Consider the following 12488-nt stretch of genomic DNA (forward strand, 5'->3'; position numbering starts at 1 on the left):
CCCACTAAAAATGCAGCTATTATCAGGAGCAGTTTTGGTCCGTTGGTAGACTTCTCATCGAAGGAAGTCACACCTCGATTAAACACGCTGGCTTGGCGTGTCTGTCATGTGACCCTTGAGCCAGGGGCTGGCCCAAGCGTCTTTAGGTAGAAAGAATCGCAGTTGAACACTCAATCATAGACAACGATATCAATTTGTTAAGGTTGCCTTATCCCAGATACCTTGGCTTAGGCACCAGCAGAATATTATACTCGTCGACCAAGCTCCCGCTCTTGAGCTCACACCTACGCTTCTCTCGAATACCCCTCCATCTCATACCCCGCCTAGAGAGCCATCAATATGTCCTCAACCGCCGTAATAGGGGACGACGACGTCCTCGAGCCCACCCTTCAGTGCCTCCTAGATCATAAAACCCTTCGATGGATATTTGTTGGTGGAAAGGGTGGAGTCGGTAAAACTACCACGTCATGCTCGCTGGCCATACAACTTTCCAAAGTGCGGAAGTCTGTGCTTCTTATATCCACGGATCCTGCTCACAATTTAAGTGACGCTTTCGGTCAGAAATTTGGCAAGGAAGCTAGACTTGTTGATGGTTATGATAACTTGAGCGCTATGGAGATTGATCCCAATGGGAGCATCCAGGACTTAATGGCTAGCGGAGGTGGTGACGGCAATGACGATGCCATGGGTGGGTTTGGTCTAGGTGGAATGATGCAGGACCTGGCATTTAGTGTAGGTGTCAGTCATGATATCTTTGTATTGAAAAAGCTGCTGATATTTATCCTAGATACCCGGTGTCGACGAAGCGATGTCCTTTGCCGAAGTTCTGAAGCAAGTCAAATCCTTATCGTATGAAGTTATTGTATTTGATACTGCCCCTACCGGCCATACCCTTCGATTCCTACAATTCCCAACTGTCCTCGAAAAGGCCCTTTCCAAGCTGTCACAGCTTTCTGGTCAATTTGGCCCGATGCTTAACTCGGTCCTCGGGGCTCGCGGTGGCCTACCAGGTGGCCAAAACCTTGACGACGTGCTATCAAAAATGGAATCACTTCGGGAAACAATTGCTGAGGTTAACTCTCAGTTTAAGGATGCTGATATGACCACCTTTGTCTGCGTGTGCATTGCTGAGTTCTTGTCCTTGTATGAGACTGAGCGCATGATACAGGAGCTGACAAGCTATCACATTGATACCCATTGCATTGTTGTCAATCAGCTCTTGTTTCCCGGAAAGGACAATGCGTGCCAACAGTGTGGCGCAAGGCGAAAGATGCAGAAAAAGTATTTGAATGAGATCAAGGACTTGTACGAAGATTTCAACGTTGTCAGAATGCCGCTGCTTGTGGAAGAGGTCCGAGGGAGAGAAAAGCTGGAAAAGTATGGTTATCCCGCCCTGTTTTCTAAATTCTATTTGGAAGAAGACTAACTTGTTCGCCTTGTAGTTTCAGTGACATGCTGATCCACCCTTTCCAACCGGCCCATGAGGACTAAAGCGGTGAAATTATAAAATAAACAGAAATTTACACAAGCAAAGGGAAAATATACAGGGCTCGTCACAATCAAAGACGGTGGTAAAAAAAGCATAAGTGTTCCCCCTCCCCATCCGTACATGGTATAGGGGAATATATTATATTTTAATAGAACCTTACCAGTCAATCAATAAATGTTTTTTTTTTCTTCAGACCAATCATTGCGGCCCGCTTATACGTCACAAACTTTAGTGATATCTCCGTTGAGAAAATGAGAGGGCGACGCAATAATCATGAGCCGAACTAGGTGCAACAGGAATTACGCCTTACATAGCACTGTATGGTTATGATGCTGCCCACGAGGGAGCTTGAATGGGGGTTGGGGAAGGGATGGAGGAACGGGGTCACATACTTACATATACCCGCCATGATTGGAATAAGCTCGATCAATACACGCACGCGGCATGCCCTTGAGCTGCGGAGAAGCTGCGTCTCGACGATGCCATAAAACTCTCAAGGGCATTTCCCCGTTATTATCAGGATTCAGCCGGTGGTCATATGCTAGAAATACTGCATGCCTAAGAAGCTTCCTTATTTTTTCTTCATAAACAAGGATAACAATTGGCCTGCAATAGACACAAAGTTGTGCCCCTGCCTGGTTTCTCTTCACAAACCACTGCAACCATGCCTTTCAAGCGAACTGAAAATTCCGGATCCATCCGGAGCCTCCTGAGACGGCTCACGGGGCCCGCCCTATGCATGGCCGGTCAAGAGAGCTTGGGCTGCCTCTGGGAAATACGAAAAGGAGGCGGCACGTACTCCGTACGCTGTATTTGTTGGGAGAGCAAGGGTTTGGTCCATGATGTACGGTCGGTTTGGATCACTACTTGTGGAACTCTGCCTTACGAAATAGCTACGTTGCTTTGTACTTTGTTTTTGTGGCTATGAATGCAATGTGCAGCTGATATTAGCGGAAATAGAGATATGATCTCATTTTGGAGTATTTTACGGAGTAGAGTCCGCATTATCTGGTGGGAACAAAGCAAGCAGCAAGGGTCTTTTTCATATCCCTATTTATGCAATATTAAATGGATCTATAGGGGAAAGAGGAAAATCGGCCGAGATCGACCAAACGCGGTTGACATACCGTGTTGAGAAGGATGGATGCGAACTAGCTATACATAGCCTGTAACGATACTTTCGATGAGCGCGGCTCTATCGACTATCTTTCCACACATCTCAGCTAAATTCCCCTTTAGAAAATGTATCATTCGTAAGGCCAGAGCAAGATATACTCCGTACAAAATGGTCATTCCACGCACTTAGGGCTGTGGGTGGCGAGACCAAGCGCATGTTGACTGAAAGGCAATTTAGCTGGAGATGCTGGAGACCTTTTAGCCCAAGTAGCCCAACAGCCAGTCCCACAGGAGGTTTTGTACCAATGCGATGACGGCATTGGGAACATCAAGGCTGCGTCCATTCACGGCTCCAGGGAAACGAATAGCAGCACCCCTTCCCCCCAGTGCCTGAATGTATCAGTCGCCACTGGCCAGTCCGCTTCATTGGAGCCGCCTGTCAGAATAATTTTCATTATTGCCAATGTCTCTTTTCTTCTCCTGTTTTCCCGCACAACAGGTCTTGCAAGGATGTCTGCCGACTCGCTGGCGCCAAAAAGGGTCTTGGGGCGTCGAGCCTAGCTACTCATGCTGTCCAGTCAACAAAACCTGTACAAAAGAGCAGAGAAAACTTGCGAATCTGGATGCGCCACGACTGGAGCAGGGGCATGCAGCGGTAAATGAATTAGCTGCACACAGCCCACAGCGATCAGAGGCCTGTACGAGTGTGAGTGGATGTGCTGAAGCCTTGTGTGTGCTGCGTGAAGCCTCACTTCGAAGCTGTGGTCGAGAGCAGAGGAAAAGGTCGAGCCCGCAGGGATCAGCTGACCTGGCCGGCCCTTGGCTGACGTAAGAGAATCACCACAGCGAGCGAGACGAAATAGGGGCGCTTTCTCTCCTTTTGGCGCCGGACAACGATATAAGGACGGGAGAGACGCCGTTTTGAGGAAGAAGGGGAAGGAAAAGAAGAAGAAGAAGTAGAAGCACTGCTGCATACGAAGCTGACCGTGTTATGAATGACAACTGGCTTGCTGTTTCCCCTGTTTTGTTTTACTGCTGACCTCCTTCATCTTTTGCAGAAGATGAACCTCTGAGTGTGTTGAACATCCATCCTCAATACACGGTACACTGCACAGCACAACTTCCCCTGCCTGTGACTGAGTCATAGATAGTCTATATCTATACCTTTTGTATCCTGCGTCTGCTTGTATTCTTTTCTTCCGTTGTCTTGTTTTTTTCTCTCTATTTTCTTTTCCTTTCCTCGTGTGTTCTTCGCCGATTTCCCTCATATTAACGTTTCTCAGCTACCGTTTGCTTGATATCACAGCATCCAGTCAAGAAACAGAAAGCAAACAAGGAAAATGTCACAGTCCGAGCAGTACTGGCTACCAGGCTACGAGCTATCTCGACAAGTCATCCTCAGCAATATCCACATCTTCCTCGGCCCAACGGCGTCTGCGAGGCCATATACCTACCATGTATGGAACCTCCAACCTTCCTCTCTCCCGCACCTAATGGATAGATAATCCCTCCGTTTCCACGTTCCCTGACACTGTCATTCTAGGGCCGAGACGGATACCTAGTCACTGGAAACAGACTCACCCAAGTACGTCAAACCCTCTTCCTGCCGGCGTGGCCATGAAGGTTACCCTCTCAGTGGACCAATTTGCCTAATAATGTGACCACAGCAACAAATCGACGACCTAAAGAGTATGTCTAAGAAGTTTGAACTGGACCAGACAATAAAAACAATGCAGCTGTCAAGTAGCTACGAAGAAGCAGGTGACCCAGCCACTCAGCCATCCATCCACAAGCCGGTGCCGGTGTCTATCCCCAGAGGCCGTGAGCGAAACCGAGAGCGGGAACGGGGAAGAGAACATCGTTCTTATGATCGTGGATCACGATCGAGACGATACCGGTGTTGAATACAGCAGGGCGCGGTGATTTTTGGATGTATTCACTTACGTCCGCGGACCTTCTTACTACTGTACAGAAAATACAGTACCAATTTTTGTTTCTCGTGCTGTTTCCTTTTTTTATTTTCTGGATATCCCTTTTGCGTCTTCCTTTCCTCTCCACGGATCGCTACGCTATGGTGTTTGGTGGCTTTCTATTTTTTTTTTACAAGGACAAACTGAAACGATAGACACACTGTTTTGATACGAAGTTGTCAACGAAAATACCAATACGTTGCTCTTCCATATAGGTAGATTCGTTCTATCTGGAGTTTTCATCTCTTATATTTCATATCTTATATATGCTTATAACGGATCAATCAAATCCGAAACGTGCAACAGATATGGCATGAATATCGTTTACCATTGAAACTAAAACGTTAAGAAACCTATGCATAGATAAGAGTATGCAAACCGTGAACACACAACATAGGATCAACTTTAAAAACGCCCACCCAAAACATGTCAATCCGAGCAGCCGTTCCACATGGCGAAAGGATCAGAGGAAAGAAAAGATAGTGTAAAAAGGAAGATGGCGAGAATAGGAGTGTAGGTGTGTCGGCGTCGTGACGAAAAAGAAGATGGGCTTTTTAGATCATTCCTCCGTTCATCGTAAACATTGTTTTGAAAAGAAAAAGGACAACCAAATCACATCTAGTGTCTAGAATTAAATTAAATTTATTTGGCAACAGCCGAGCTAGGGGTCATGTTAGTAAAATCCTAGTAAGGAAAAGGGGATAAGATGAGCTTACCTTAAGACCTGTGTTCGGAAGAAACCTCCTTTTGTCTTCTCGATGACCTGCTGGTAGACTGACTGAGGAGGGTGGTTCATGAGGACAGTTCCTTCTTGGTAATCGATCTTTGCATCAACACGGGTGTCCCTAATCAAATTGACAATCCATTTCTCGCCTTCATTTTGACTTAGGCCAAGGCGAGTGGAGAGATCACTATAGACAGATGGTTAGCATGGAATGTATAAACGTAAAGTGAACTTGGAAGAAACATACTTGATGTCAATTCTCTGGTGGATCTTGCAGTAACTCTCTGATATTAAATGTCTGGCAGATTCGACAAAGGCATCTGCTGCAGCAACGAGGAAGAAGTCACTCCGTAAAACTTCTTCGGCTTCACCAAGTTTCTTTTGAGCCTCCTCAAAGTCGAAATCAATGTAGAGAGCCTTGACGAACTCGGTGATGGGATCTTGATATTCGTATTCTTCCTGTCGAACAACACGGATAAGATCCTTGAGTTGCTTCTGGTAGAGAGCAGAGTTCTTGTGGGCGCGGCTCCGGTTGGTGATGACGGCGGCAGTGAGGTAACGGAGGATCCAGGGACAGGCGGTTTGTATGGTGTTGATATAGGCGGGGTGGAAGAACATATCTGTGAGCACATCACGGGCGGGCTCGTGGTTGAAGAATGGGAATAGAGACCAGTGGATAAGCCACGAACGGTGCTGGAGCTGACTAAGTGGGTTGTTAAAAAGACGGGTATCAATCGAGTCCTTAACCTTGGTGATTTCCTCCATGGCACCCTCCCAGTTGGTGGTCAGGATTTCACAGGCGAGTTTTCCCCACGTAGCGGCGGCAACCTTGTCGTTATCGGTGGAGAGGACACGGAATTGGTATAGAAGTTCAGCAGCATTACCGTAGCTGCCACAGCTGTACTGGAATCGACCAAAGTCGTAGAGTGTGTTGACCATCTCAATGGTGGCCCCGTGCTGCTCCTCCAAGAATTTCAAGTTGGCGGCCTTATCACTGCGCAGGTTGCCCACTACAGCATCATCCTGTAGCAGCTCTGTGATCTTGCTGCTTGCATCGACGTAATGCTGCAGCTTCTGCACGACCTCTTCTCTCTTGGTGACAAACTCCTCTGGTACGGTATCCGAGTCGTTGATTTCCTGCCACAGACTGGCAATGTAGTCCGCCATGTTGGTTTGCTTGAGGAGCTCATACTTCGACTTTGTGATCTGGTTGATGGCCTCCTCGTCCTCTTCCTGATTTGACGCAAACTCCAGCAGCGGGAAGATGAGCTGACGGTCGAGATATGGAATGAGCTTAGGGAGCAAATCGTGTCTTTTGGCCACCTCGTCGGCGGTAGCTGCAGACTGCGCGGCATCCTTGAGCAGCGTGCTGGCTGACGTCGGGGCGTTGTCTGCCATGGTCACGGTGTCTCTCTCTTGCAATGACCAGTCGGGGGAGGGTTTCTTCGTGAAGTTTTCCTTCGTAGTCTGTCTCTCCGTCGTTCGTCCGGCGTCGTCTATCGTCGTCTACCTTCGTCGTCTTCGTCCCGCCAAAAAATAAATCGAACTTTTCGACGGTTTTTTTTCTTGTGTGGTGGAAGAAGACGCGCTAGTGCCATATCAGGTTAAGCGCAGTAAGCATCGGATGACTTCGACTTTTCCATATAGAAAAAAAAAGCGAAAAAGAACAGGAAAAACCGACGTCGAGATTGAAGCAGAAGCAGAAGCAGTCAAGAAGCAGAAGAGAGAGGAGCTCTTTCGCCTGACAGAGTTATCTGGGTGATATAGAGGAGAAGCTCGGATTAGCCAGACGGACGAGAGACACTCGGCCGGCTTTTCACCAGCTTCAACAGCTTTTCGAGCACCAAGTAGCAACTTCACATCTATCAATCAATATGGCCTCCATACTTCCTGCCCAGCGGTCGACAGTCCAATGCCTCCAGCGCAGCTTTACTTCTCCGGCCTCGTTTAACAGCATGCTACGAACATCTGTCTCACAGTCGAGAAGCTCGCGTAAGTTCGAGACCCATTCTCGCGTGCCTCCAATTGAGCAATCTATACCACTACAGCATATCAACCAAATCACCCATAACCGGTAATGGCAGCACCCGTTAACGTATTTGACACAGTATTATATTCATTCCCCACTACTTCTTCCCGCACAATCGTCACACGCATTGCTCGGCCGTTCACTGCTCCCAAATCTACACGCAGCCAAGGCAGCTTGCAGCCTCAGCAGTCCGCTCCCGTAGAACAAGCCGATCCTCTTCCACTCACTAATCTACCATATTTCATCCGTCGAACCCCTTCGAACCAACTGCCCATTTATCTCGTTACGAAAGCAGGCGGAACAAAGCAAGAGACTCGAGTCCGTAAGACGGAAGGAGACCTTAATGCTCTTCGCGACGATTTGGTGAAATACCTTGGTCTCGAAGCTAAGCCGTCAGATGTATATATCAACCAGACAAACGGACACATTACAATAAAGGTATGCTAGCTCTCCATTGATACCATTGACAGGATTATATCTAACGGGGTTGGTTTGTTCCGCAGGGATGGCGAAAGCCAGAAGTTATGCAATTCCTACTTGATCGACGATTCTGAACGAGAAAAAATCTCCTCTTTCTCCTGTCCAAGATGTATTATTTCATACCACTTCGTCTTTAAAACGGCGTTTAGCGACATTTGATTTTTGATTCCCTATTCTCTGCATATTCCACCTCCCCAGCTAGTCCTGATAATGCTTCTGTCTTTATCGTTTTCTCTCCCTCTCCGCTTCACACTTAGCTTGGCTTGGTATGGCTTGGTTGGTGATTCATTTTTTTGGGCAAGTCGTTATTGGGGGGGTTTCTTCGCGTGTTTCTGTCTCTCATTTGAAAAGCTACGGACAGTTGTATAGTATGCATGTGTGTATGGTATTGTTAACTTGCTTTATGTACTTACGTGCATACGTACTATAGCTGTGCGCTATTGAATAGGGTCTACTCTGCTCGCCAAAGTCAAGTTCAAGAAAAGGAAGCTGTATAAGACCGGCTCGTTGACGAGTAGATAGATGAGTTTCGATTAAGCCATTCGAAAAACATGGTTAGGGGGTTACCTTCACCCAAACGCCCTGCATAAGATAGGTAGCCGCGATATACATGCAACAAGAAACAGGTAGATAAATAGACAAAAAAATGCGTAGAAAGCAATTGTTTGATGATATGGCACGTTTGTATTTTGCATGCATGCATACGTGCTTGCTTGCTTTCTTCCTTCCAGTGCTTTTTAATGTTTCTCAACTCCTCCCATACCATACATAGATACATACATACAATTCCCTCCTCGTCCAAAAATTCAATCTGAAAACATCATCGTCCCTCCCAATGAGCTGAGCTGGTTCATGGATATGGATTGGTAAACCAAATTCCCAACAATAAAAGGAAAGGTGACGGAGAAAGATGGAGACAAAAAAAGTAGACGAAAGAAGAGAAGAATGGAAATAAAAGGTGAAACGGAAAAAATATAACGTAGTTCAAAACGAGAGTCGATAGAGTGTCGGGAAAAAGGTGGTTGGTTGGATGGAAAAGATTTAATGGTAGCCGGCCGCCTTCCTTTATTTCCACACATTGCTCCAGATGCAAAGAAAAGCTGTGGGTTGGCATGATAGGTGCCATTTGCCTAGCTTGATACAGTGATGGCTAGATCTTGGTTGGTAACTTGGCAGTTATCCCGATAACCCTTCGTACTCGCACAGTAATTTGAGCGTGCTTGGGTCGATGGCTCTTGAAACCAACGCGCCCAGTATGTTCTCCTTCTTAGGCAGGACGTTGAACCCCACGTCTATACCGCCCTGTTTGCCTTTATTTGCCTTTCGTACCTTTGAGCCAAGTCTGTTAAGTATGCCAAGTGCACGAGAGACGATGGTATAGTAACCCTGTGCATCATCCTGCCTGGCACCGAGAGCATTGGGATGTTGAGGGATAGACTGACGAGGTCGCTCCGCACTCAGTAGGCCAGCAAGGTGGACGAGACTGATGGCGAATCCATCGTGGGAACCCAGCCAGGCGCGAGCAAATGAAGCATCGGCCAGAGATGACAGTACTTCTGCGGCTAGAAGGCCTTGCATGAGGAATGGCTTGCGGGCTTCCGTTATATGTAAAACGTTCCCCTTTGAGTACTCTGGTATTATGGAGATGGCAAGAGAAAACGCGCGTGTTAGGAGGTATGTTGATATATGCGCGCCAGCCGTGGATGCATTAACAGAAGGATCGGAGAAGATGGACTTGTAGAGGGTACGGTTGGGGTCATCACGGGCTAACAGCTTAGCTAAACTGTCGACTGCTGCTGGCAAGTAACGGTGGATGCTGGGCTGGTAAGGAGCAAAGATAAGAGGTTCGTCGTCTGATGTCGACGCAGAAATTGAGGGTGCGAATGAAAGAAGGAAATTGAGCAGTGCCAGGGCCTCGTCCTTGCCTGGTATATGTATGGCATGTGCGAGGTTGCTGAGGAAGATGAGAACGTCTTTCATGAAGTCTAGGGTATTTTGATGTGTGCGAAGGAAAAGATGCCTGGTGCCCATATATCGAATGGCAAGAGCAAGGAAACGAACAACGCTTGGGGCAGAGAGGAGAGGGAAATTTGACTCCGAGAAGCTGAAGTTGCGCAATATGGTGGTAATACAGATAAGACGGTCGACTGCTCTATCGAGAGAGTGTTCTAGACTGCCGAAAGGTGGAACATCAAGTAATGATTCAATTTCCTGACGGCATCCGCGTAGCAGTTCCTCGTACGAAGCCAGCTGTATCTCGTCTGATACTTCCGGCGAGTGTTCCGCGAGCAATTCGAGGTGATCTGTTGCTGTATCGAGGATCGTCGGTAGTAGATCGTCACAGTTTTCGAGAGAAAGATGGATGGCTGGTTCGGCGGAAAGGGTGGTTAACGTGTCTAGAGCCAGACGAGTTTCGGAGATGAGACCAGATTTGAGGCTCATCGTTAGGGCATGAATATCGATTACGCCTAGCTCATGGAATCGAGGGACGGTAGGCTTGAGACGGAGGAGATCATCACCTAAGGGAAACAGCTCGTCGACTATGACGGGACCGTGGAAAACAGGCTCGGGGAAGGTCAGGGGTGTGTACTCGGCCGGGATGGGTTGTTTGAAGGTGTAAGTTGGCGGAGCGAAGGCGTCTTCTTTCACGGAGGGAGAGGCTATGCTCTGGCCATTGGGGGACATGGACAGAGACTCTGCGTGGCTCAGGCCAGAGTGTTGCTGTAGCTTGGGCTTGCTTGGTGTTGAGTAGCCATTCAGAGCCTGAGGGGGCTGCTGCTGCATCGACGGCTGCATGAATCCCTGTGCTGGCGGCTGTGATTGAACCTGGGGATCGAAATGGCTGTTCATTGGTTTGACAGGAGACATCATGTCATTCTGAGGTTGCATTGGCATTTGCATCTGCGGCTGCGGTTGCGGCTGGTCCCCTGGTTTCTGGTGTGTAGAGAGCCAGGCCTGCTCATAAGCGGCGAGATTACGATAGTACTGATCCCGTATCTCTCGTGCAGCTGTGGGGTACTGCATAGCGGGAAAATGCAGCTGTTGAGCGACGATCGGCCAGGAGTTGGTGTTGGTAACCTTTTGGGAACCACCTAATTTCATGACAGTCGCGTAGAGCTGCATAAGCACAATGGGCCGTCCGCACACGAGAGGAGAAGGGTCTAGTGGTAGTCGTCGCGGAATCATGAACTTCTGTAGCACGCGAAGGAATCCTTCTGGTGTTGTAGGTTTGGCCATGGCCTGCGCTTGAGCCTGAGCCTGAGCCTGTTGCTGAGCTACAACCTGGGCCTGTTGTTGAGCTGCCTGGACGGCCTGCTGCTGTGCGGCATGTTGTTGTGCCTGTTGTGCTGCCTGCTGCTGTTGTATGTGGCGCATAGCGGCCATCTGGCTCTGCTGTTGGCTTGACATTGGTTGACCTGGCATCGGTGGAGGTACCTGCTGCTGTTGTTGTTGCTGCTGTACTTGCTGCTGCTGCTGCTGGCGCACTTGATTAGCCATGTGCATCTGATACATCTGCTGACGCGCAGCCATCTGTTGGGCATGCGTGGCATAGCCAGGCATCATGGTTGGGTTCTGGTTTGGGTTCTGCTGGACCTGGCCTGGATATGGCGGGCCTGGAGGGTAAGAAGTAGGAGCTTGAGGGGTGGCAACACGGCTCCCGTGGTCTGACGACGGCTGGCCGGGCTGAACGGCAGCATTAGGGAAAGGGGAAGGAGAGCTAGTTTGTACTCTCTGCGCATCAAACTCCTGCGGTACTGGGGACGGACTAGCCGTCGAAGACGCCGGCTGCTGAAAACCTGGGTGAAAGGCGGCAGCAGGGCCACCAGGAGCAGCACCAGGCGCAGGAGGGAAGTGAGAAGCCCCATTAGTATTAACAACAGCCGCTCCGCCAGCTACAGGAGTTTGCTGTTGTTGTTGTTGCTGCTGCTGTTGTTGTTGTTGTGGTTGTTGATAGCCTGGATAGGCGCCATGTTGGGGCGTCTGGGAGCGCGAGACGGCAGCTGGAGGAATCCCGCCCTGTACCTGACGAGGGGACGAGACGAGAAAGCCGTCATCTGGCCGCGGCCGTTTAGACGGGACGACGGAGTTTGGCGGGTGGAATCCAGGGGACATGCGCGATGCCGGAGATGGCGTTGCGCCATTGAACATGCGCGTAAACTGGGGAGTGTCCGATGGGACGGGAGACTGAGACTGCGGCTGTGACTGAGGCGGCTGCTGTTGCTGCTGTTGCGATTGAGGCTGCAGAAAGGCCATGGCGGGATCTATGGTGGCCGGCGCGGGTGGAGGAGGATGGGGAGGAGGGTTGGCGAACGCGGTCCCGTTTCCATGGCCATTGACGTTGGGGTTGCCTGCGCCGGGGTCAAGGGGCGATGGAATGGCGGGCGGCGTATCGTGGAGCCAGGCGTTCATGGCGAGTTAGACACCCATCCGACTGTGCCGTCCGGATGGCTGTGGGAAGCTCCCCCGGTCTCTACCTGTTTGCGTGTGTTGATGATGCGGTTTCTGGGGACCCGTAGCAGGAGAATTCCAGGGTCAAGGCCGATCCAGCAGGTGAGACAACAGCAGAGAACGCGTGCACCAGGTCCGACGGCCCTCAGCTGGCTGTCCAGCGACGTGACAGTGCGGGTGCTGTTGGCAGGGAGTGCAGGCAGGGCGAGAGTTGAGGTCGCGAAATGCCGC

General features: G+C 49.4%; 6 protein-coding genes across 6 annotated transcripts; 4 read left to right on the forward strand and 2 right to left on the reverse strand.

Annotated features, from left to right (window-relative positions):
* Positions 1 to 339: 339 nt before the first annotated feature.
* MGYG_01332 (arsenical pump-driving ATPase) lies at positions 340 to 1491 on the forward strand (the record flags this gene model as incomplete). The annotated part of the gene is made up of 3 exons (XM_003177203.1): positions 340 to 732; positions 788 to 1377; positions 1443 to 1491. 3 exons carry the CDS (start codon positions 340 to 342, stop codon positions 1489 to 1491), a joined length of 1032 nt encoding a protein of 343 aa, XP_003177251.1.
* Positions 1492 to 3068: 1577 nt separating this feature from the next.
* MGYG_01333 (hypothetical protein) lies at positions 3069 to 3565 on the forward strand (the record flags this gene model as incomplete). Its single annotated transcript, XM_003177204.1, has 2 exons — positions 3069 to 3311; positions 3452 to 3565. 2 exons carry the CDS (start codon positions 3069 to 3071, stop codon positions 3563 to 3565), a joined length of 357 nt encoding a protein of 118 aa, XP_003177252.1.
* A 380-nt stretch (positions 3566 to 3945) lies between these two features.
* Positions 3946 to 4509, forward strand: MGYG_01334 (hypothetical protein; the record flags this gene model as incomplete). Its single annotated transcript, XM_003177205.1, has 3 exons — positions 3946 to 4062; positions 4149 to 4190; positions 4273 to 4509. The coding sequence occupies 3 exons, from the start codon at positions 3946 to 3948 to the stop codon at positions 4507 to 4509; spliced, it is 396 nt and encodes a 131-aa protein (XP_003177253.1).
* Positions 4510 to 5217: 708 nt separating this feature from the next.
* On the reverse strand, positions 5218 to 6697 carry MGYG_01335 (eukaryotic translation initiation factor 3 subunit E; the record flags this gene model as incomplete). The annotated part of the gene is made up of 3 exons (XM_003177206.1): positions 5218 to 5236; positions 5292 to 5486; positions 5547 to 6697. The coding sequence occupies 3 exons, from the start codon at positions 6695 to 6697 to the stop codon at positions 5218 to 5220; spliced, it is 1365 nt and encodes a 454-aa protein (XP_003177254.1).
* Positions 6698 to 7173: 476 nt separating this feature from the next.
* MGYG_01336 (hypothetical protein) lies at positions 7174 to 7882 on the forward strand (the record flags this gene model as incomplete). The annotated part of the gene is made up of 3 exons (XM_003177207.1): positions 7174 to 7291; positions 7408 to 7766; positions 7832 to 7882. The coding sequence occupies 3 exons, from the start codon at positions 7174 to 7176 to the stop codon at positions 7880 to 7882; spliced, it is 528 nt and encodes a 175-aa protein (XP_003177255.1).
* A 1102-nt stretch (positions 7883 to 8984) lies between these two features.
* MGYG_01337 (hypothetical protein) lies at positions 8985 to 12218 on the reverse strand (the record flags this gene model as incomplete). The annotated part of the gene is made up of 1 exon (XM_003177208.1): positions 8985 to 12218. The coding sequence occupies one exon, from the start codon at positions 12216 to 12218 to the stop codon at positions 8985 to 8987; it is 3234 nt and encodes a 1077-aa protein (XP_003177256.1).
* Between the last annotated feature and the right edge of the window lie 270 nt (positions 12219 to 12488).

Source organism: Nannizzia gypsea, genomic scaffold (genome assembly GCF_000150975.2).
Source record: "Nannizzia gypsea CBS 118893 supercont1.1 genomic scaffold, whole genome shotgun sequence".
Classification (NCBI taxonomy): domain Eukaryota; kingdom Fungi; phylum Ascomycota; class Eurotiomycetes; order Onygenales; family Arthrodermataceae; genus Nannizzia; species Nannizzia gypsea.